This window comes from Odocoileus virginianus, chromosome 26 (genome assembly GCF_023699985.2).
Source record: "Odocoileus virginianus isolate 20LAN1187 ecotype Illinois chromosome 26, Ovbor_1.2, whole genome shotgun sequence".
Lineage (NCBI taxonomy): Eukaryota > Metazoa > Chordata > Mammalia > Artiodactyla > Cervidae > Odocoileus > Odocoileus virginianus.
In genome coordinates, this window is record NC_069699.1 from 44,926,013 (window position 1) to 44,949,254 (window position 23,242).

The 23,242-nt window shown below is 59.1% G+C and overlaps 1 protein-coding gene across 1 annotated transcript in view; it reads right to left on the reverse strand.

Moving 5' to 3' along the window:
- Window positions 1-282: 282 nt before the first annotated feature.
- Window positions 283-23,242, reverse strand: part of DNAH1 (dynein axonemal heavy chain 1) — a 74,553-nt gene continuing 51,593 nt past the window's right edge. Inside the window, exons 42-77 of the mRNA XM_070455981.1 lie at window positions 22,947-23,107; window positions 22,404-22,561; window positions 21,920-22,093; window positions 21,119-21,157; window positions 19,856-20,034; window positions 18,365-18,595; window positions 17,510-17,706; window positions 16,966-17,101; window positions 15,839-16,047; window positions 15,456-15,627; window positions 14,504-14,695; window positions 14,014-14,124; window positions 12,814-12,999; window positions 12,203-12,394; window positions 10,896-11,063; window positions 10,614-10,805; window positions 10,287-10,418; window positions 9,688-9,813; window positions 8,942-9,061; window positions 8,667-8,816; window positions 8,390-8,550; window positions 7,332-7,557; window positions 7,000-7,195; window positions 6,520-6,671; window positions 5,691-5,887; window positions 5,290-5,434; window positions 4,877-5,035; window positions 4,659-4,790; window positions 4,153-4,323; window positions 3,882-4,061; window positions 3,268-3,444; window positions 2,470-2,640; window positions 2,183-2,313; window positions 1,472-1,823; window positions 973-1,207; window positions 283-452 (exon numbers count right to left, since the gene is read on the reverse strand). Coding sequence (XP_070312082.1) covers window positions 331-452; window positions 973-1,207; window positions 1,472-1,823; window positions 2,183-2,313; window positions 2,470-2,640; window positions 3,268-3,444; window positions 3,882-4,061; window positions 4,153-4,323; window positions 4,659-4,790; window positions 4,877-5,035; window positions 5,290-5,434; window positions 5,691-5,887; window positions 6,520-6,671; window positions 7,000-7,195; window positions 7,332-7,557; window positions 8,390-8,550; window positions 8,667-8,816; window positions 8,942-9,061; window positions 9,688-9,813; window positions 10,287-10,418; window positions 10,614-10,805; window positions 10,896-11,063; window positions 12,203-12,394; window positions 12,814-12,999; window positions 14,014-14,124; window positions 14,504-14,695; window positions 15,456-15,627; window positions 15,839-16,047; window positions 16,966-17,101; window positions 17,510-17,706; window positions 18,365-18,595; window positions 19,856-20,034; window positions 21,119-21,157; window positions 21,920-22,093; window positions 22,404-22,561; window positions 22,947-23,107 — 6,132 coding nt within the window. The 3' untranslated portion in view covers window positions 283-330. The remainder of the gene's footprint in view (window positions 453-972; window positions 1,208-1,471; window positions 1,824-2,182; window positions 2,314-2,469; window positions 2,641-3,267; window positions 3,445-3,881; window positions 4,062-4,152; window positions 4,324-4,658; window positions 4,791-4,876; window positions 5,036-5,289; window positions 5,435-5,690; window positions 5,888-6,519; window positions 6,672-6,999; window positions 7,196-7,331; window positions 7,558-8,389; window positions 8,551-8,666; window positions 8,817-8,941; window positions 9,062-9,687; window positions 9,814-10,286; window positions 10,419-10,613; window positions 10,806-10,895; window positions 11,064-12,202; window positions 12,395-12,813; window positions 13,000-14,013; window positions 14,125-14,503; window positions 14,696-15,455; window positions 15,628-15,838; window positions 16,048-16,965; window positions 17,102-17,509; window positions 17,707-18,364; window positions 18,596-19,855; window positions 20,035-21,118; window positions 21,158-21,919; window positions 22,094-22,403; window positions 22,562-22,946; window positions 23,108-23,242) is intronic.

Consider the following 23,242-nt stretch of genomic DNA (forward strand, 5'->3'; position numbering starts at 1 on the left):
AGGGCTGCGGCTTTACCAGAGCTGACGGCTTTGTAACCTGAGAGGTGCCAGGACTCAGTGGAGGTGGTAGCTGTGCCTCTAGTCCTGCCTGGCACACTGTCCCTGGAGGGTTCTGGGACCTCGCAAGGCTCACCTCTCTTGTTGCAGGTCAAAATTGCCAGCTCTGCCACACTTGCCCCTGCTAAACATTCTCTCTCGAGGCCACTGCAGCCTCTCACCTCACCTTCCCTGGCCATGGGTCCTACAGAAGAGGCCTGGTGTAAGGAGCTAAGGCTCAGCGGGACCACTCAGGAAATGCAACTTTAATGGCCCCAGCCCTTCTGTCTCGGTCTAGTAGTCCAGGGCACAGATTAGGGCCACACCACGCTTTATCCAGTGTCGCTGGGGCTGGTCAGTGGGGATTTCCACGGCAATGACGTAGTTTGTGGAGTGGCCGGTGGTCGATAGTGTTCCTGGAGCAGGCGAGAGGGGAGGAGGTTAAGCTGTCTGCCTCAGCTGGGGCAGGAACAGGGTATAAAGGAAGGTGGTCCCTTGGCGACTGAGCTTGGGACAAGGAAGGGACCTGACCCAAGAGGAAGCCTATCTGGCCAGTGTGGCCCAGGCTCAGGCCTGCCCTGGGTTACTGCACCTGTTAAGGACTGGAATGGGACAGTTCATACCCCTGCTCATTCCCATCCTGTCTGGGCCTGTTGGCTCCTGGGAACCTCCACTGGCAGGCTGGGGCTCCCAGGATCCAACATGGGTCTGCTGAGGGAGAAGAGAGTGGGGAGCTCAGGGGCCACTCCCCACAGACTCAGCCCAGCCCCTGGGCATCACCCTGCCTGCTGCCGGACCAGCTCTGGGCCTCAGGAGTGCTGACTGACCTCTGCTGGCCACCTCGTTCAGCTAACCTGGGTCAGCCTAACTGGCCCAACCCTGGGCCCCGCCTCTGGCCCTCCGTGTGGTGTGGGCTCCCCCGCCCTGGGTCCGTACCAGCACGGGTCAGCGTCTTGTAGATGGGACACAGGTAGAAGTCCTGGTCTTGGACCTTGCGGTTGGGCGTGGGCAGGAGCCAGATAACGGCCATCTCTGTGTACAGCTCCTTGGGCCGAGACTCGGCCAGCTGGAAGGCTGAAGGGTCCCATCGGGCACCTTCCAGGAACAGTCCGTGGATGTAGCACCCCTCCTTGGGCCTGGTCTTGAGCTCTGACACTGACTGGGGCATCACCTGGTGTGGGCACACAGATGCCTCTCACATATAAACTGCAGAATCTCTGCCTGCCCCAGCATCGCTATTCTAGCTGGCAGCGTATAGCCTGCGCCCCACCCCTAGGGATTTCCCCGGGGCCTACAGTCTCACCTGGCTCCTCCTGACCCCTGACCCTGGCTCAGCAGTTCCCTGATCCTGCCAGCCAGCTGTGGCCTCGTGCCCCTCCCACCTGGGCCACACCCCCTAGCCTGTCACCTGACCTGACCCTGGCTGAATCCAGACCTTGAAATCGAAGGAGATGGTGTCGATGGAGATGACAGACTTGCGGGCGTAGTTCTGCAGAGTGCCTGTCAGGAAGGCCTGGGGGAAGAAGAAGCCACTGATCCAGAAGACAGCTGGGATGCCCTCGGAGATCCAGGTCTGTAGGAAGTCCAGGCGCTGCAGCAGGTCCATGACCCATGAGGACAGTGGCTTAAGCGATGGGTAGGCCTTGGCCTTCCAGAGCTCGGGCACAGAGTTGTTGTACAGGCTGGCAGCCATCAGCTCCAGCTGCGAAGACATCACCACCAGCCCCTTGAGGGCCTTAAGCAGGTCTCTCAGCGACTGTGTGATCACTTGCAGCAGCCGATTGTACCTACAGGGCCGGTGGCAAGGAGGAAGGCAGTGGTCTGGGACTGTGTGGTCATATCCACACTCCCCAGTTCTAGGCCATAGACAGAGAAACAATGATAGAACATAGGAGCTAAGAGCATAAAGCCAGGTTGGGTGGCCTGTGTACCCATCCCAGCCCTGGCTGTTAGTAAATATATGACCTTAGACCCCTTAACCTGCTGGGGCCTTGGTTTACTCATCTGTGACATGGGAATAATATGGCTGAGTTACAGGCTGAGTTTATAGCACCTCACATGGCTCCTGGCCCATGGGAGCCTTTGCTATAATTTCTCTGCAGCCCAGGGGCCCGCTGACTCAGAGCTGGGGCTGGCAGGGGATTACCGAATGACCTCCTGTGCTAGCACCGTGTTCATCGACTCTTCATACAGCACAGGGTACTTGGTCATGACCCACTGCAAATTGACAGGTTCGGGCACCTTGATCAGAATGTTTTGAGCCACATCCTCCACTATCTGTGGGGGCAAAGGGACACAAATGGGTCGGGGTGGCCCCCGTTAGCCCGTGTAGGAGTCTACAGGCACGGAGCTCCCCCATTCAGCAGGGCAGGCAGGATGGTAGACAAGAGACTGGCCCTGCGTTGGGTGGGCCCCTTCTCTGCTGCCACTGACCTCCTCCCGGCTCTGGCCACCTGCAGAGGAGGACTTGGGTTGTAGTTGGACGATGGTGCCAAGCAGAGTGTAGGTCTCATTCTGGGCAAAGGTGATATTGGCGTTGTCATGCAGGCCAAAGATCTCCGGCATGTCGTTGAGTGGAAGGCTCTTGATGTAGGAGAGGTAGCCCTGGGGGAGAGGAGGTCTGCGACTGAAGCCCTCCCCTGCTCTACGTCCAGCCTGCAGGACGGCCCTCCAAGCAACCACACCCCGTCCTTGTGCTGGTCACCTCTGGTTGCAGCCTTTATGCATCTCCCTCTTACCCTCGGGACTCCATGGACTCTGCTCCCTTCCAGCCCACTTCTCCCTGATGTCTCACTCCCTGCTTCTTCATTCAGCAGCTCAACCCTGTCACAGCCCCTCCTCTGCAGGCCCTTTATGCTTTGGGCCCACATGCTGGGGTTCTCTACATAGACCCTGCCTGCCCTGCACACATCTGAGCTGAAGCATCATATCTTCAGGAGCCCTCCCTGACTGTGTGGTCTGGGCTGGTGACCTTCACTGCCTTGCCTGGCAGCCTCAGAGGAGCCACCCCTCTGCCTCAAAGAGTAATTACCCTCAGGCAGGGGCTGAGAGGCAAGACTGGGCCTCTCCCCACAGAACCTGAGCTCCAGGACTATCCTTGTGGGATGGATCAATCAATGAAAAAGAGTGACTGGCTGGTAGGGGCCACGTCTCCCAGCACCCAGATGTCCACAGCACCCCAGGACCCCTACCAGGCAGGCCGCCTCGGGCATGGCCCTGGTTTGTGCTCACATTGAGGTCGTAGGTGGGCTGGATCTGGTGGTAAACGCCCGAGGCGCTGTAGCTATGCTCTGGGAAGAGCACAGCGGGGCTGTAGAAGTCCTCTAGGATGTTCATGACGCAGCGGCGGTCCCAGTCGTCAGTGACGCGGCCCCCGTAGTTGATCTCCCCTGCTGTGTACTTGAGGACCTACGGGGTGGGTTTTGAGCTGTGGTTTTGGAGAAGACCCTTGAGAGTCCCTTGGATTGCAAAGAGATCAAACCAGTCAATCCTAAATGAAATCAGTCCTGAATATTCACTGGAAGGACTGATGCTGAAGTTGAAGCTCCAATACTTTGGTCACCTGATGAGAAGAGCTGACTCATTAGAAAAGACCCTGATGCTGGGAAGGATTGAGGGCAGGGGAAGTGGACGACAGAGGATAAGATGGTTGGGTGGCATTACTGACTCAATGGACATGAGTTTGAGCAAGCTCTGGAAGATGGTGAAGGACAGGGAGGCCTGGCGTGTTGCAGTCCACGGGGTCGCAAAGAGTCAGACATGACTGAGCGACTGAACAACAATGGGGTGGGTGGGTCAGGCCCCCAGGCACCTAACTCCCCACCCCCAGCCCGTGCCCAGCCCACCTTATAGGGGATGTGGTCATACTCGTCCAGGAACATCTTGAGCTGGCTGATGCAGATGCGCAGGTCCCCGTCTGTGAACTCGTATGGGATGTTGAAGCCCAGAGGCCCAAACTTACGCCGCTCCAGGGCATTCCCATGGAACAAACACAGAGACAGCAGCAGGCACTTGAACTCCATCACCTGTCGAAGGTGGGGGAGGGGAGGGGGCATGAAGGGTGGGGATGAAAATGGAGTGGGTTGCGGGGGCGGGCCTGTGCCAAGTGTGTCTCACCTTGTGACAGGAGTTGAGGAACTCGTCGCTGAGGCTGCTGTAGGACTTGAGCAGGTTGGCCTTGACCCCGCGCGGTGGCTCAATGGTCATTTTGGAGCCGTTCTGAAGAATGGACACTGGGAACTTGTTGCTAGGCAGGCTGGTGAGCCACAGGCGGAAGTCCCGGTGCACCTGGCGGCCACGCTCCACGTGAGCACTGAGACCCACGTCTGGTGGCCACCCCAACACCAGGCTCTCCCCTACCCAAGGATCCTGGGCCACCCTCAGCCTGACTCTACCCCTGGGATGGACCACTGGTTAAGAACATGGGCTTCGGCAAGTCCCAGGGTCACCTCTGTGCTGGGTGGCCTTGGGCAAGTCACTGGTGGCAGTAACTTGAGGGGCCGCTGGGAAGAAGAATCTAGTTGATGGATGTTACATGTGTCACTTGCTGAGTGCCCACTGTGGGGTGAGCTCGTTGAGCGTCATCCATCCAGGATGAAGGTGCTGGTGCCCCCTTGGTGTACCTTGTCAGGGTTGATGTGCTCGATGAGGCGCTCCAGCACCGGCATCCAGCTCGGTGCCAGGTGGCAGTTCTGGAAGAAGACCCACTTGCCCCTCTCTATGGAGCTGCGCATCATGGCTTCTGCCCGAGGGCCCTGGGGGGACAGGAGCGCTGAGTGATGGGGGACCCGCTGGCCCAGCTCACCAGCTCCCTCTTCCTCCACCACCCGCCTGCCCTGACCTGCCCCTGGCCCAGGGAGATGGCAGAGAGCTTCTTGGAGAACTTCATTTCTTCGGCAAATTTGTAGAGGTCAGCGGCGGGGTCGGTGCCCGGTGACAGCACGAAGATGAGGGGGGTGGTGGAGTTGGAGTCTTTGAACACCAGTGACAGGTTGGCTGTCTGCAGGGCGGAGAGATGCTGGGGTTGCCGAGAGCTTCTCCTCAGGGGCAGGCCACCAGGGCAAGAGAGGGGGCTCCTGGGGCCCCCAGAGTGGTCCCCAAGGGGCTTCCTGAGAGGACTTGGAACTTCCCAGAGCTTCATGTGGTGGCTAAGGATCCTGGCCTGACCGAGGCTACAAAGGGGTCCATGCAGGTGCAGCCAGGACCCTGGTACCAGAGGGGTGATTAGCCCAGGTGCTGGCCAACAGCACTTGCCTGGGGCTCGATGAAGCGTGCCTCCAGGTTGGTGGCCACGAAGTCCTGCATGGCATTGGTCACCTTGTCCCCACGTAGGCAGCGGAGGACCAGCAGCTTCTGGAACTGGTCCAGGTATTGCTCCCAGATGCCAGGCAAGGGCTCCCTGCAACAATGCCCATGTCCCCCTGAGAGCTGACCTGCAGTAGGACAATGGCCACAGGCTCTCTGCTTGGGAGGGGATGCCAGACAGCAGGGGAGAATGCAGTGTCCAGGGGTACATGGCCGGGGGCACAGAAGAGATGTAGTCACAGCTGTGGGGCAGCCCTGGGCGGCCCCTCAGAGAAGGCCCAGGGCAAGCCTGTACCTGGGTCTCACTCCCTGGATGCACCCACCCTGCTGTGCCCCAGGCCCCAGCTCACCGGTGGGGCTCATGGCTGTCAAAGATGGCCCGGAATTCTGACAGGTGCTTCACGAAATCATGGGCGAAGGAGGAGAAGGCCGGCAGGTTGGAGAGTGCCTGGATGTCTCTCCAGGCCCGGTCTGTCAGCCAGTCCGGGGCAGGATTCTCACTCATGACCGAGACAGAGCCTCCAGACAGGAGGTAGCGCCACTCGTTCTGGCAAGGGACAGAGGAGGCAAGCGCCCGGGCCCTGAGCCATGGATCCGGTGCCCACCCAGCAGAGCCCCCTCTACCATCCGCAGACAGAAAAATGGGGCTGGCAGTCCGACAGGTCTGGGCTAGTGTTACCTCCTTCCCTTTCCCTGGCTATGTGACCTGAGCCAAAAGATTTGACCTCTCTGAGCCTCTGTTTCCTCACTTGGAAAGTAGGAAGAATCAGAAATCTGCTACCCAGGGGTAGGTCAGAGGGTTGTTGTGAGCCCAGCACTTGGCACACAGTGAGGGCTCAAGCAGTGGAGGATGTCACTCTCAATGCTTCCCAATGCATCACGAAATCCCTGGCACTCATGAGACTGTGAGCCGGGAGACTCAGGACGGTCTCTGCTCACTAGTACTCTCAAGGCTCTGAGAAGGCCTGTGCACAGGACCTGTTGGGTCACAGTTAACCAAGGGCCTCCTGGCTGTTTCACGCAAATAACTGTTTCTGGAGGCCTCTGCCCATCTGCTCTTGCTGTGCCCTCCTGCCTGATATGCCTTGTCTTTCCACCCTGTTCTCTCAGCTCGGCAACAGGGCAACCCCTCAGGCCATCTGTCCTTGACCGGGCCGCAGCTGCCTCTCTGCCACGCACCTGGTTGATCTTGCCCTGGTTCATCATGATGCGGGCACACAGCAGGAAGGCGAACATCAGCTTGTGCTTCTCGAAGAGGCTGCGGCAGACATTGCTGTAGAGGTTGTAGGTCAGGTAGTGGTTGATGTTGGCAATGCGCTTCTTCAGGTTGTCTGCAGGGCAGAGGGGTGATGGCAGTGTGGGGACGGGCTAGGGGGGGCAGAGAAGAAAGATCCCTGGGGTGCAGCCCAGCCCAGCCAGTCTTCCCAGCAGCCAAAGGAGCAGTCTGGGGCACACCCCCTTGGGGCATTTGCTCCAAGGAGGCTAGGAGTGGGGTGTGTGTTCATATGTAGGGTGAGTCTGATGAGGGTATGTACCAGTGAACCTGGGTGTGTGTCTACGTGCGTATGCCTGCTGTGGAAATGCACCCAGGTGTGTCACCTCTGTGCCAGGGTGGAGCCTGGTTGTTTGGGTCAACATGTGAATCTGTGTCGGGGTTACCTGCCCTCTCTGAGTTGGCGATGCCCGAGAGGAAGATGTTGAGAAACCACTCGAGGGAGTACTGGTACATGGGGTCCACGTTGGCCAGGTCGGACACGCAGAAGAAGAGGATCTGGGTGCGGACGGCCACAGGAATGTACTCCATGCGCGTGAGGTCAATGTCCTTCTCTGTCTGTTCTGCAATCCTGACCTTGGCCTGGGGGTGCAGTAAGGGGGCTGCTGGTCAGGCCCAGCTAGGCTGGCAAAGAGCAGCAGGCAGAAGAGGGTGGTGATGCAGGCAGGCCCGGGACAGGTGGGGAGAGGCGGGCAGGGGTGGGTGGGCAGTTGTCGACCTGGATCTCGGCAGCCTTCATCTTGGAAGCCTCCAGCACCTTGATGAGCTCCATGTCATCCACAGGGTTGCCCTCGGAGGAGCTGAGGCGGTACAGGATCTGGTCTTCAATGTCCTTCAGCTCCTGGCGCATCTTGGCGTTACTGACAATCAGCTGGTTCTTGGCTTCCTCCAGGTCGGGCCGCTCCTCAGCCACGACCTGACCCAGCAGCTGGTCCTCTAGGCCACTGCCAGGAGCAGGAGACATTATGTCTTTAGCACCTGGTGAGCCCTGGAGGGCCAGCCTTGAGCCTGCTCACCTGCCTACCTATGCTCCTGGGGCTCCAAAGAGCACAGCACCTCTGCTGGGAGGTCTGACCTCAGCCTCAGGCTGCAGGGCTAAGGCAGAGTCTGGATTCAAAGTGATCAGTTTTTCAGTGAGACCTCAGGTGGGAGCCTGGAATCCCAGGAGGGGCCAGGCAGTTGAATGCATGAGCTGCTGGGGTCTCTGAGAAACTCCCTCTCAGCAGGAGGAAGCTATGGGTGATGGGGAAGACCAAGCCTTAAGAGGGTTTCAGCCCGTGATTCATGGAGAGGTTCACAGTGGCCACTGTCAGGGAGGCCTTAGCACTCTGCGGGTGGCCGGCAAAAGCTGCAGTGCCTGGGCGTAGGGCAGCAAGGGCAGGAAACAGGGCTTGGGTGCAGGGAGTCAGAGTATGCCCTCCTCGGGGCTCTAGGACAGCTCTGGGTCTAGCACACAAGGGCCCAGCGAGGGCTGAAGGGAAAGGATATCCGGATGAGGTGGGCTAGTGCTGCCCAGGGAGGCTGGGAGAGGGGCTCCAGACCTGGGATCAGGATAAGCTGGGGGGAATGGGGAGCACTGATTCTTAGGTGGGAACAGTGGAAGTAAGGGGCATTGGTGGAAGAGCTGGAATGACCTGAAATGGAGACAGCCTACGAGGAAGCTGGCGGGGTTTCCGAGGGGGAAAATCCCTGAGTCTCAGCCTAGGGGTGAGAGATGGGCAGCCAGACAGGCCCAGGCAGAGCTGATACTTGGGGGGCTGGGGGCCAGGGGCTTACCTGGGTGACAAGGTAAAGTTGATGAGGGTGAGTTTGGTGGAGATCTCGGGTGTGTAGTGGGGGTTGGGCAGCTTGGTGGTGATGTACATCTTGAAGTCCTCATGGTAAGGGATTACCGTGTCCCCCAGCTTCAGCACCGTGTTCCCCTGCTGCTTATAGGTCTGCAGTGGGTGGGACGGGTGAGCGCTGTGGCCTGAGGTCCCATCAGCGAGGCAGGGGGAGGGGTTTGCCCTCACCCGTGTCTGGGCCACCCCGACACCCGCAGCGGCAGGCCCACCTGCTTGAGCAGCACAGGCTCCAGGGCGGGATCCAGCTCCTCGCCCACATTCTCCAGGAGGCAGGGCTTGCCAAAGCGGATGGCATTCTCCATGCTGCGCAGGAAGTCGCGGTCACTCAGCTTGAACACATCCAGCCCGTTGTCCTTCTCCTGGGGGCACGGAGTGGAGGGAGGGGGGAAGGGTCCATGTGGGCTGAGAGCTGGCCTGAGGCTCAGCTACTCCCCATGCACCTACTAAGGTCGGCTGGGTGGGGTGGTGGCAGGGCTAGGCTCACCATGTTCTTGATCCATTTGTTGGCCTGGCCCTGAGGGTCAATGAAGTGGGTCCAGCGCTGGGAGAACTGGTTGATGACCCCATTCTCCACTGACAGGGTGTCGTTGGGGAGGCCAGCAATCTGTGGGGGACCAGGCTGGGTGGGGGGAGGCTCACACAAGCAGGCCCAGTGGGGTAGCAGCTACCCCCAACCTTGTGCTCCAGCTGTGTCCCCTTCCCCTTACTGCATCCTCGTGAGGGTGGAGGGCAGTGCACAAGGTCTCAACTGTCAGGACCTGCCTCCCTGCCTTGGGCTGACTCCTGACACCCTCCTTCGCTGGGCCTCTTGCCTATTGAGTCCTAACTTAGCCAGACCATCTTCACGGAGCCATTAGGGCCCTCCCAGCCTGTGTCCACACTCGGCCTCTGCCTACTGCCTCTTGGTTCTCTCCTTGTGTCAAGTCCACCTGTCCTCCAGGCTCTACAGCTCAGACACGATCTCTTAACCCCACGCACTGGACACTGCTCTCCTACCACACCCAACTCTCACAAGCACCCTTTGACCTCTCTGCCTGCAGTCAGCCAGCACCTGTGCCACTCAGCTTTCTCCTCTCCTGCCCTCCAGCCTCTGACTGGCCCCAGGCAGGTTCAGGGAAGGCAGCTCTAAGCAGACCCAGGAGAGAGGGTAGGAGGGAGGCAGGGGCCTCCTGGCCCAGCCCAGAGCACACTGCAGGCCCAGTCCGGTTGCTCCAGACCCAGGGTGGGCACCTGCCAGGAGCGGATCTTCACGGGGTTCCCCAGCGTCCCGATCAGCGTGGGCTCAGCGGTGTGTGGGACATGGTGGGCCATGAGCTGCTTGACCCAGCTGTCGTAGAGCACCGTGCGGTACTGGCCCTGGAGAGACACCAGACTCAGGGCTACCCCGCTGAGACAGCTGCGACGGCCTCCCACTTCCCCTGCACCCCAGGGCTTACATTTGCACAGAGAGGTGAGATGTGGAGCTGGAGGCCTGAGCCCCAGCCCCACCATGGGGAACATCCTCGGCCTCCCTAACTCTCAGCCCCTTACCAGTGAAACTGGGGGAATGGCAACAGTGCCCACCCACCGGGGCAGCTGTGAGGACTGAGGGACAGGTGCCCAGCAAGCCAAGAAGTACAAGTTCAGCCTTCTGTCTAGAAAGGCCAGCCCTGCAGGGCAGGTTTTCTGGCTGTTTTGTGAGCTGCCATTTCCCCAATGCCCAGAACGGCACCTGGCTCAGACAGGACATCTAAAAAAGATGTTTGTTGAACGAGTGTGTGAGAGAAGAGCCACCCTCAGGCCACCACTTGTGGAAGTGAGGCCTCACGGCGGGGCTGGGGGGTCCTCACCGTGAAGGGGCCCAGGTAGGCCACAAAGCCGGCCGCCACCAGCACGTCCCCGAAGATGCTGTCAAGCATGTGTTCCAGGTTCTCCACCGTCTCCTGCCAGCGCACGCGCTCGTCTGACAGCCCGTTGATGAGCTGCGGGGACAGCCCATGGGGTGGGCTCTGGGAGGCTGGCCCTGGATGTCCTTGCCTGGTGCAGTGCCCCCCGACCAAGGTAGCTGGGGAGGGGGAAGGGACAGCCACCCCAGGACCACCCCCGCTACTGCTCAGGCCCCTCCAGCCCGTCGGGGGCAGGCTGTGCCCGCGGGCCCTCCCCAGAGGGGTGCGCACCTTGTCAGCACGGCCCAGCCGCTGCTCGCACTGCTCACACTTCAGCTCCAGCTCCTCCTTCTTGGCGATGCACTCGCGGTACTTGGCCTGCATCGTGGCAATGCCGTCCTCCACCTCGTGCAGGCGCTGCTTCGCCTCCTCCAGGATCCTCTGTGTCACCTCCAGGTCGTCCTGGGCCTCCCGCAAGGCTTGCTGCGGGTGGAGGAAACAGGGCCAGCTTGCCCGGTGCCCCTGGGGGAGTCCAGGCCCCCGCCCCTGGCCCCAGGCCTACCCAGCGCTCACCCGCTTGGGCTCCACGGCCTTGGCCACAAAGTGGTACTTGTGCATGGCGCGCACCCACTGGCAGATGGAGGTGCAGGCCTTGGACACCTTGGCGATGGCGGCCGGCTGGAACTCCTCATTGTCAATGTATGGCTGGATGGCTTTGATCACTGCCTCCCCGATGTTGTCCTGGGGATGGGAACCATGGGCTTGGGGCCACTTCCCAGGGAGGATGGAGAGGACTCTGAGAGGTGGAGGGACACCCTGCTCTTGCCTCTATGCCCCGGGCAGGCTAGGGAATAAATACAACCCAGAAAGGCTGGCCAGAAGAGGAACTTCTGTGTCCCAGGATTTCAAAGAATATAATCAGAGATTTTTTTCTTCCCCAAGAATTGAGAGCCTCAAGATCTGATAACACACAAGCCCTGTTTAAAACCCATTTAGAGACAAGGGCTGCTTCCTGGCCAGTGTGGAGATGAGAGAGTGGTTCTGAGGTCCAACCAGGCACGTGTTCACGTGCAATAATCCCCACCCTCGGAGCGCACCACTCCTTCAGGGCTCTGGACCTGGGCTAGGAGAATCCAGGTCTGTAGTTTAGGATGAACCCAGGAATCTGTACTGTTCATGAGCTCCTAGAAGTCAGAGCTTGGGACCAAGGGAACCTGAGCGCTGGCCGTGAGCCTCCTGATTTGGCTTAATTGGAGGGATGGGGAGCTCCGTATGGAGTCCAGCTGTCCCTGAGATGGGCCATTGTCTCTACCCTCCTTAGGATGTGCCCAGGGCTTTAGCCCTGACACATGGTGGTGATGGGTGGCCCATGTGGGCTGGAGAGAAACCTCCAAGAGGGCTGTAGGCTCCAGGTGGACCTCACCACAAGCATCCCCGTGAGAGCACATGCCCATGGATACTGAGAGCCCCAGACAGACAGGAAGAGAGAGAAATCCAGAGACAGACAAGTGTTAAATCTCAGGGGCTGAGACCAAGAGAGGGGCAATAGTTGAGCAGCCAGGGAAGGTCTTGGCTGGGGCCACAGGGGCCTCAGGGAGAAAAGGACAGGAGAGAGACTCTCCTTGGGGTGACTATGGGTGATTATCCCGTGGGCACTGGAGCCTTCCCAGGTCCTGATTCACCAATACCCATCTGTTGCCCCCTGCCCCCTAGCTGGAGAGCTCCTCTGGGCCAGGGTCTGGTCCCCTCGGCTCTGTGACCACAGGGCTATGTGTGTTGAGGCAGAGGGAGATGGGATGGAGGCCCCAGTCCTGTGGGGGAGGGGACAGTTCCCTCCCCCCGCCTCTCTGCCCAGCTGGCCGGGTGCCTGGCATGCACACCTTGTCAAACTTGAAGAGGCTCTCCAGGAAGCGGCCGGGGTCCTGCAGCAGCCCCTTGCCTGGCTCCCAGTAGTCATCCACCTTGGAGCCAGGCTTCTCTCCTGGGACCTTCTTGGGCTTGATGCCCTTCATGATGCACACAGCTTCGATGACCAGCTTCACGCCTGGTGGTGGCCGCTGCATGGCACGCACCTGGGGGCCAGGCCAAGAGTCGGGAAGGGGGAGGTCCGTCATAGTGGGCACCCCCAGGCAGGGACAGCTTCCAGATAGGGTGGGTCCCACCAACTGAGTCCCTACCGCTACAGACCACGGGTATGCCTGGGGATCCCCAGAGGTCTGTCTTAGCCTTTGGTGACTACTGCTCCCCCATGTACCCAGGCTTGGCCAAAAGGCCTTACATGGTCATTTCTCAGGGCCCAGAGCCTTCCTCAGGCACCTGCCTGGGTCCTCGGGGTGGATACAAGGAGGTAAGGGCAGGCAGCTGGGTTCAAGCTCTAGTTCTGCCCTCACCTCTCGACAGATGATGCTCATGAGATGTTAGAGGGAGAGCCTATGGGCCAGAACCCAAGGAGGCATCAGGAGAGATGCCCAGAAGGGGCCAAGCCACCCACCTCAGTCACATCATTCTTGTTGAGGTTGCGCAAGCTGGCCAGGGCTGCGTCCAGGGCTGGCAGAGCCTCATCCAGGTCCTTCTGGGCATCATCAGCGATAGCTTGTGCCTTCCTGGCCTTCTCGTTGGCCTTGATCTCCTCTGCTTGCACTGAATTCCGGGTCTCCTCAGCAATGGTTGTGTCCACCTAGGGACCAGAGGTAGTGAGTCCCCACAGGTGACCAATGTCAGGGACCAGTGAGCCCGCCTCCATTTTCTCCTCTCAGTGTCTCAGTCTCCCCAGATGGAAGGCAATGAGGGTTGAGATGCCCCATTCTCCGAGGACCCTCTTGGCTGTGATAGCCTGTGGAGATCTGGGAGTGCTAGGAGCCCCTTCCGATCCTGAGTGCTCATCATGGGTCTGGCATGGGGCTCTGGGCTTTATGTGCTTAAGCATAACTGCCCCAGGGGCAGGACCCCCTAAACCCACAGGGCACCTCCGTGCAAGACAAAGATGCTCCCCTCCCACAAGCCATTTCCTTTCCATCTGCTGGAAAAATTTCCAGTGCCACTGCCTTTGCAGAGCAGGACATGATTGTTTCTTCCAGAAAGCTGCCATCATGAATATGTGAATCTGCAGAGGCTACTGTGAGGGGTGTGTGTGTGTGTGTGTGTGTGTGTGTGTTAGTCACTCAGTTGTGTCCAACTCTTAGCGACCCCCATTGACTATAGTCTCCCAGGCTCCTCTGGGAGTCCATGGAATTCTTCAGGCAAGAATACTGGAGTGGGTTGCCATTCCCTTCTCCGCGGGATCTTCCTGACCCAGGGATCAGAACCAGGGTCTCCCACATGGCAGGCAGATTCTTTACCATCGGAGGACTAACCCTTAAACACGGGCCCTCGTGTAGACTCAGAGGGTCTCAGAGAGAGACTTAAGCAGACTCTGCACCACTGCTTGTGGCGTCCCTCCTGCTTACAACAACCTGTGCTGTGACTATCGGGTTTGGATTTGTCTGTCATGCTCATCACCCTATTTTCTGTGCAGGGCAGTGCCCGGCACAGAATAGGTTCTGAGCAAGCATTTGTTGAGGGACTGCACGACTGAATGAGGGACCTGGGCACCGAGAGTCCGGGTCGCTAGGGATTTTGTGGCTGCGTGGGGATGCTGAACCTCCTCAGACATGCTCAGCCATCAGGGAGGGAGCCCAGGAGCACCCCCGACCTTGATTTGCTCCATGGTGAGCGTGGTGTCCCTGGCAGCCTCCTCCAGCAGGGGGCGCATAATCTCCAGCTCCTCCTGCATCTTGGCCACGTCCTCTGCGGTGCGCAGCAGCTGAGGGGTGTGGGGGCACGGAGAGGAAATCAGGTGTGATAGGGACCAGAGAGCTAGGCCTGGAGGGGAACAAGCGAGAGGGCCCTGCGGGGCTGCCCTTATTCATTCAAGAGTGAGAGGCTGTGGCCGGCTGCTTCAGGGGCCTCCAGGTTGCCGGAGGGCCCAGAGGAAGGGAGCAGTCCACTAAAAGTCTTTGGGGTGACCTGCTGTGGTCTTGCCCTTGGCCTGCTACCTTCGGTGAGGGAAGAGGCTCCCCATTTAAACACTGTGGGCTGCCAACTGAAAGGGGTCATGTGGAGTCAGGGCTGAGACATGGGGCATGTGGGCAGAATCACATGCAGCCAGCGGTTGCCCACAAGGCCCCCACCCCTGGCCCCACCTTGTCGAGGCCACTCTTCATGCGGTTCTTAGCGGTCTTCAGCTCCTGTTTCTTCTGCCCGACAAGGATGGAGAAGATATTGAGCAGCTCCAGGTAGCTCTTGGGGGTCACATAGTTGTGGCGGGCCAGCTCAGCCAGATACTCGACACACTTCTTGGCCACCGACTGGTGGATATACACGCAGACCTGAATCTGTGGGGAAAGAGATCGAGGATGCCAGTCTGGTAGGGATGGGGCACCAGGGTGCCCTTGAAGCCACCGAAGCCTGGGCCTGGGGAGGGAGTCGGGTGCCCCTCACACTCACTCTCACAGGAGGGGATCTCCAGCTAAAGGTCACCTACTCTGCAGACAAAAACGCCATGACTCAAGAGAAGTCAAGAGGCTTTTTCAAGTTGACACAGTTGTCAAGGGCAAAGTCCACTTTGAATTTGGGCCTAGAGGTATCCTGGCTCTTGGCCTGGTGCCCTTATCACAGCCCCTCGGACCCACCTTGCTCAGAAAGCCCTAAGGTGGGGCCCCACTTGGAGGCTGTAGACGGGGGAAGGGAAGGCCCAGGGCCTCAGCATGGCTGAACAGCAGTGGGCTCATCTGAGCTCTCGGCCCTCAGGTGACCACCACTTTCTTAGGTTGGGCTAGACATAGGGAGCCCTCCCACCCATCTGTGGCCTCTGGGTTGTATCAGGGGGCTCTTCAGAGAAGCTGCTATGAAACCCTCTGGGAATAAGATAATGGTGACTGTGAAACTGTGTCCAGCCTCCTACATCACCGTGACCATCGTGTGACATTCCTATTATACAGATGAGGAAACTGAGGCTTAGACAGGTAAAGCTGTCTGCCTAGAGACTTCCCATACGCGGTGCACCTGGGAACTCTCACCCAGACCTTGGTGACCCCATGCCCAAATCTACACAGTCTCTCCTCACACGGGCTTTCTCCTCACCGAGATACCTACCAGTCCTTCAATTACTTTGGGGCTGGCGTCCAGCTCTGGGATCTCACTCAGGAACATGATGGCCACAGACTCCAGGGCCTCTGCCGGCCACTCATTAAACCAGTCAATGGTGCAGCAGTTGACCAGGGAGGGGAACTGTCTCAGGCGAGCTCGGAAGACCTCTCCAATGGGGCTGGGGGGCGGGGGCTCAAATGAGGCCCTGAGACACTGACACCCCCCCTGCCCCGCCCAGGAACCCAGGACCCAGGGTTATTTGACAGCCCTGTGGTGCGTGAGCCAGGACACCAGGGCAGAGCAGCCTGGGCCCAGTGGCATGGCGGGCAGGCCCAGGCCGCGCCCCCGCCCCAACCACGGTCCCGTGGGGCTGAGACGGCCACCCGTACCTCATGCACAGCACCATGTGGATGTTGCTGCGCACACGCCCAGTGTAGGCAGCCATGAGGTTGGCCTTGGTGGGCTGCAGGCCCTGCTCCTGGATGTATGGTCGCATGGTGGTGATGATCTGGTCCTGCTCATCCATGTTGTAGAGGTTGGGAATGTCGCCTGAGTTCAGGATGTTGTTAATGTCCTCCAGGAAGGACTCATTCTTGATCTGGGGGAGAGCAGGGTGGAGGAACTGAACCTTGACGACAGCCCTGGGGTGCTGGGCTCCACGACCCTGGTCTCCCTGGACCTTAGCAGCAGACCTCTTCCACGGACAGTGCCACTAGGCTCAGAGAAGCCCAGAGTTACGCAGGTGACCTCCCGAGTCGTGGTTGAGGACTCACACCCAGACCCACCCTGCAGCAGAGACTCTGAACATCGGTGCTTGGCTATGGAAGGGCCTGGGTCCTGGGTGGGACATGCAGTGTCTTCCTCCTCTCTTGCTGGGCCTCTCCACATCTCACAGTTAACTCACTGGAGAAAACCAGGCCACAGGCAGAAACAGGTCCTTCCTATCTCATGTGGCCAGGGCCTGGACAGTGCCAGAAGGCACCCTCTCTTGCCTATGTAAGGGAAGCCCTAGAGAGAAGAGCAGGGCTGGCTGGGAGCCTTCTGGAGCTTCAATTTCGGCCCAACCCCAAATGCCAGTCAGGCTGAAGTGCTGCCCTGTCTGTCTTGAGGCTCCGGACCCACACCTCTCCTTCTCTCAGCCCTGGAAGAGGCTTCACACCTAGGGAGCTCCAAATGGAGCAGTCCCAGGAAGGAAGCCGTGGGCCCAGCACTGTAGGCCCCAGTCCTGTGGTCCTTGAGGTCAGAAGCCCTTGACCAGTGCGTGTGGTTCTGCCTGTGGTCAGCCATGGCGCCAGGGGCCTTCTTTACCTCTGGGGGTAGCCATGATCTATGCCCACCCCCCTAGTTCTGACAGGCTGGGTTTGGCTCCCTGCCCCTCTTCCAGCCATTCCTCCCAAGATCCACCCCCACTGACAGGGACCTGGACTCAAAGAACTGACCACCATTCTGGATGGCGTGCTGGGGTGAGTTGTATCCCGCTCACCCCAGACCCTGCCCACTGCCCATGTGGTGGCACCTGGGTATCTGAGAACAGGAAGGTGATGGGCAGGTTGTGCAAGCCAGCCTTGAGCAAGACCTTCTTGACGTCATCACGCCACTCTGTCATGCCGTAGTTCTTAGACAGCTCAATCTGGAAGCACTCGTACTCAGCCCTGGAGACAAGTATTTGGGTAGAGAGTTTAAGGCTTCACCTGAGCCATCTGCTCTCGTCCTGGGCAGACTTGCTGACTCCTCGGCCCTGAACCTGCTCTCTGGCCTCCAGACCTTTGCTGAGGCTGCTCCCTCGGCCTGGAATGCCCTTCCCTTCCATCTGACAAGCTCTGATTCAGAGAGAAGGCCCATGGTCACCCCCTCCAGGAACCCCTCCTGGATGCCTGCAGCTACCCAGTGCCTTCCCTGCAGCATTACGAGGCCCGGCTGCTGCCTCTCCTTGGAGCCCAGGCCTTCTAGAAGCCCATGGGCCAAGTGGGTCTGCCCAAGTGCGGAACATGAGGAAGAACAGGGATGGAAATGAGTCTGCCACAAGCCACCCGCTGCCCACCACACCTGGGGGCTCTCACATGTGCGAGGCCAGTCTCGTGAGGGAGCTGCGGCCGCTGCCACCCACACCCAGCAGGAGGGCATTGCCCAGCGCCTGGCGCAGGGTGCGGCTGATGCGGCAGACGTGACTCATGGCGTCCATGAAGAGCACCAGCCTCAGCTTGGCGGTGTTGATCTGGTTGTAGTCTTCCATGTACTCCTCGATCACCTGCATCATCTGGGGGCGGGGGTGGGGATGAGAACAGCTGGGTCCTCCTTCTGTCCCCGTGCACCATGTCCCCCCCTGCCCCAACATGTGCTGTCGGGGAGAATATCCCCCCCTTCCCTATGCTCCTCTGTGCAAGGAGGGATGTTGGGCCTTCAGATGCCGGGTGAATGAGGCCTGACCTGTCCGACACACCAGGGCCTGAGGGTGGGATCAGAGAGCTGCCTGCCGCCTCCAGGGCTCTCCCCAGGATGTACCAACCTGGGGCCCCGTGGGAGCTACTGAGAACTGGAGAGGGTCTGTGTGGGGAGAAACTACCAGGAGGCCCACCCACTCCGGCTTCATCCTGCCACCCTGGGATCTTGACTCAAGACTTGTGGCCCCAGGGGCCCTGCCACAGCTCTGTGGGTGGATGACAGCCCCTCCAATGGCTTAGTTAGTTATGGAGCAGGTCTCAGCTGAACCATAGGCTCACCCTCAGGAAAGGGCCAAGAGGGGCCTCCTGCACCCATTTGACAGGTGAGGAGATGGGGACTCAGAGAGGCAACTGCTGAAGTCCCTGAGCTGGCCTTCCAGACCAGTGTCTAGCCCTCTGGTCAGAGAGCGGTGGTCTTAGCAGCGGCCACAGAGGGCCGGGGTCCCAGGGCTAGGGCCCCAGCAGGACCCTCACCTTCCTCTCACTGGTGATGAGCTCGTAGGATTTGACATCGGAGCCTGGCGACATGAAGTCCCCGTAAAGGATGGGCTGGAAGGGGCAGACCTCTTCGAAGCCCACCTTCCACTCATCCATGTGGCTCTCCAGGAGCTTGTCGAACCAGTCACGGTCCTCGTCGTTCACCAGGCGGTCACGGAACACGCGGCAGTTCTCATGGTACCACAGGCGCAGCAGCTGCACCTTGTCCTGCGGCCATCCTGGCGTCAGGGCCCGGGCTCAGCCACCTCTCAACGCACCAGGGGCCCTGACCTGGGCCTGGCTCTCTCACCGGGACCACGCAGGACCCTGAGGGTCTGCTGGCCCACGGAGGATGCGGTCCACACACTGCTGCCCTGACCTCGCCACTGCCACCCCCTGCTTCAGGCCCAGCTGTGCCAGCTGGGCACCCAGCTCCTTTAGCTTCAGGGTCCCCCTCACCCTGGGCTTCCTGGGCGGTACTAGTGTTAAAGAACACGCCTGCCAATACAGGAGACATAGAGACTCAAGTTTGATCCTTGGGTCAGGAAGATTCCCCAGAGAAAGAAAGAAATGGCAACCTGCTCCAGTATTCTTGCCTGGAAAATCCCTTGGACAGAAGAGCCTGGCAGGCTATAGTCCATGGGGTCACAAAGAGTCAGGCACGACTGAAGTGACTCAGCATACAGTTTTCAGAGTCCCCACAGCTCCCCAAACCCCGAGCCTGGGAGGGAATCCTGACTCCTTATACCTTCCTGACACCCCACATCTAACCCCTCACTTGATCCCCGAGCCCCCTCTGACACTATCCACATCCTGCTGCCGCCTCCGTGCTGACTCTCCTGCCTCTCCTCAGGTGATGGGACCGGCCTCAGGAAGTCCCCAGGCTCTTCTCTCGACCCCTCTGCCTAGAGCTTGGAGGGCCAAGGCTAGTGTCTGTCCTGTTCACCCTGTCCCTTAGACACCGGGCCAGCACACACTGACCCATCCATCCTCCATTCCAAAGCGCAAATCTACACCCTCCCCACCCCCGGCTCCCATCACCTCCAGACTCCCGCTGCAGCCACGGAGCTGCACAGGCACCCAGCACCCTTGACACTGCTTCCCGCTGCACTCCTGCTCCTTCCTCCTGGTACCTTCGGTTCCTAGAAGGCATCCCATGGACTCTTCCCCCAGTTCTCTTATACCCTGGGCTGCCATCAGGAACCCAGCAGGCCTTGCCGGGGCCTGGCTCCTGCTTTTGTGTGGCCCCATCACAGCCACTATCCTAGGCATGGATTTCACCAGCAAGATGGGACTCAGCTGCATGAAGCTCCTGGGGGCTTGGCAGCTGCTGATGCCAAGTTCCGCCCCTAGCCCCAGGGCCTGAGCCTGACCAGATCAAGGCTGAGTGTTTGATCAGGAAGGCCTAAAACTGGGGTCGCGGAAGGACCATGAGGTCAGTGTGAGCATTTGCTACTGTACACTGGGGAGGGGCCCACCAGTCCTCACCTCGACCTTGGCTGGGTCGGCCATGAGCATTCCCTGGAAGACCTTGGAGAGGTCCCGCAGGTTGAAGGTGTAGTGGGACTTGGCCGGGGTGGGCAGCAGCTGGGAGGTGATGGTGGAGTACACCATGATGGTGGCTTCCACGAGGGGATCCGTGAAGTGGGCAATGTTGGGGGCCCCAGCTGAAGGAACAGGAGAGCGGACCTGGGTCATGGCCCCTGCAGATCTGGGGCTGTATCCTCTGCACATGCCTTTCCCCAGCCTGCAGGCTTGGACTGCCCCCCACCCTGCAGACCTCTCAGTGCTACCTCTGACAAAGTCTTCCTGGCGACCCCCACCATGGGGTGAGGAATCTCTCGCTGGGAGCTCCCCACTTTTATATCTTTATCACTGGCCTAGCCTGTCCCTGTGTTGGGGTGTTGGGATACAGTTGTGGAATTGGAGACACTACTGGGGCCAGACCTGAAAGAAACATGCTGCTCAGAGCCATGCACGGGAGGGGTCCTTACCTACATGGGGGTAAGGAGTGCACTGCCGTGGGTGTGGAAGCCTGGGCTCAGCCAGGACCTTGGGGGCTTATCACCCCCTTGCATTTTTACCACTACACAATCTATTTGCTTGTGCTCTGAAAACCATCCAGTTTTTTGCTGGGAACCAAAATTCTGTCAGGGAGAATTTGGGGCAGAGAGCCTCCACAAAGAGGAAAAAAGGCAAAGAAGGGGCAGAAGGGCTCACCAGCCCCAACGTGGGCTCCTCTGTTAACACAGGGACTGTTTTAGGTGCTGGGCACGGGGCGAGGGTGGCCCCTGCAGACACATTTCTCACCCCAACAAGCTGATATTCTTGGTGAGGAAGACAGACTCCGACCAGTAAACAGGAGACTAAATAAGCCAGGGTTGGGACATTTGATATAAATGCTGGGGAGGCCTAGCTCAGGAGTGCATGGGAACAGAGACCTGAAGCCCTGAGGGGCCAAGCAGGCTCAGAACTGGAGGAGGGACACTCACCTTGCTTCTACTATGGGAGGGGCATGGGCCCAGGCCCTGACCAGCCACGTAACAGGTGAATGACCCCATGGAGACTGTCGGTGCAGGGCGACCTTTGCTCCGGCACTGTCCAGGGGTCCCCACAGGAGCCTAACGAGGGCTCACTGTGGCCCCTGGGACCCAAGCCTCAGCCACATCCAACTTGAGTCCAGGGCTGCCCCTGGAACAAGGGCCCTTGCCCCCTTCAGGCCCTGCACCGGGTCCTGGGCACTACACTTACGCACGGGCTCCCGGTAACTCTTTTCTCCGAGGAGTCCATCTAGAGGATTGAGGGAGAGACAAGGGTTCAGAGTTAGGTGAGCCACTTACTGCCCACCTTGACCGCCTATACCCAGCTGAGCAGCCCCAGAGCAGCCCCTGACCACCATCCCCTCTTCAGAGCCACATGGCCCCACCCCTAAGCTGGGCATGGAGACAAGTTCTGGCCTATAGTCCCTGGGGGCGGGGCAGGGCAGGCCAGAGGAGGGAAGGCCTGACTCCGCTCACTCACCACCTAGCACAGTGTCAAGTGGAGTTTAAAGGTCAGAACATGTTCTCGGTGGGAAGTGGACTGGTTAGGGGAAACTGCATCCTGGGGCAGACCTTTCTTCAAGCCTCATGGAAGATGAGGACTACTTTGTTCACTCTATCTTGGTGATATTTCCTCATTCTCCAAAGTATCAATAACATCTCTCCACTGGAGATTCTAACATATGTATGTGTGTGCTTATATGGGTGAACGTACATGTATGCATATGTATAAATCATATATTCAGCAGTTTCTATGTGCCAGCTTCATACCAGATGTTCTACATGCAGTGTCTTATTTAACCTTCACAACTTGGGGTGATGGGCACTAATATTGTCACCCATTTTAGATGAAGAAACTGGCTCAGAGAGGTTCATGAACTGGCTAAAGGTAACAGAGCTAAGTAAGGGGTGGAGTCAGTGGTTCAGCCACCCCGGCTCTTCCCAGTGTGGCTCACTGGACCCGGGCTTCTGCTGGAGCCCACGGCCTCCCCCACTCTTGCCTGGTACTTACCCACCCAACTGCCCAGGATGGTGGAGAAGATGCGCTTCTTGCTGACCTCATCCATCTCAGCAAAGGACAGGTAGTTGAAGTGGCGGGTCAACCGTGGGGTGATGGCATTTCTGCCTCCACCAGGGGGGCCCATGGCACAGACAAAGTTGATATCCACCAGATGCTTGAAGGCTCCTGGAGTGGGAGTAGGAAGTCAGAGGCCCTGCCAGGGGCTACATTAAGGCTTTTGTAGGCCCTGAGTACTTCCACCTTCATGGGCCTCCTCCTTTAAATAATTTTTTTAAATTTATATTTTACAACAGCATTGGTATATAGACAAATGCATTAATATCATACATTTTAAATGCTCTGTGACCTAAATGTTCATTTTTCCCTTTCTTTAAAAGAGATTAGGACACTTTTGTGGGCCCTCTATGAGTCTGTGGGCCTAGGCTCTGACCAGCACACCCCAACCCATCCGCTGGCCCAGGCCGAACATACGCACCAATGATCTTGCGGTCATACCAGCCGCCGTGGTCCATCCACTGGCGCAACAGCTCAATGGGTGGCTGGGCGCCATAGGTCTCCAAGGCTGGCATGTTCAGGTCATCGATGAAAAAGATGAAGTTGCGCCCCAGGGGCGGCCCGAACACACCTTTCCGCCTGCAGGGAGGGGCTGTGTGAGCCCAGGGCCCCTGGCACCAGGTCCTCAGGGAGTCCAGGGCTGCAGGAGGGCAGCTCCACCTCTGGGAGGCCCTCACTAACTTCAGCCTCCCCCAAATCGCTGGGCCTCTTGAGGAGCTCCTTGTCCCATTCTGAGTGTCCTGGGACATCACATCTGGCTGTCCTGAGTCTTACCTCCAGGCAGACGGATCACAAGCCCTACCCAAGCGCCTGTTCCAGGGAGAGTGCCCACAGAAGGACTCGGGAGAATTCCTGATAGAAGAAGGGTGCACGGGCACCTCCCACCCAGGAGGGGAGGGGACGCAGCATCTGGCTGAGCCAGGCTGGGGGACATAGGGATCCAGGAAGGAGCCAGGGGGCCTGCCTCTTGTCTAGCTTGCTGTCGATGAGGTCCTGGGTTTGGTTGGCTGAGGTTCGGGCAGAGAAGGTGAGGAAGTGGCTGATGTATTCCAGTGGCAGGTTTTTGAGGAGCTTGTTGGAGATGGTGAGGGTCTTCCCTGTGCCTGTGGGCCCAACGCACAGCACCTAGGAGAGGGGGGTCATGAAGTCAGAGCGTTCTCACAGGGCCCGATGCACAGTAGGAGCTGCTGCCCTATCAGTGCGGGAGGCCGGTCACTCCTGGCCTAGGCCTTGGGGTGAGGGGAGGCTGGGGTGGCAGAG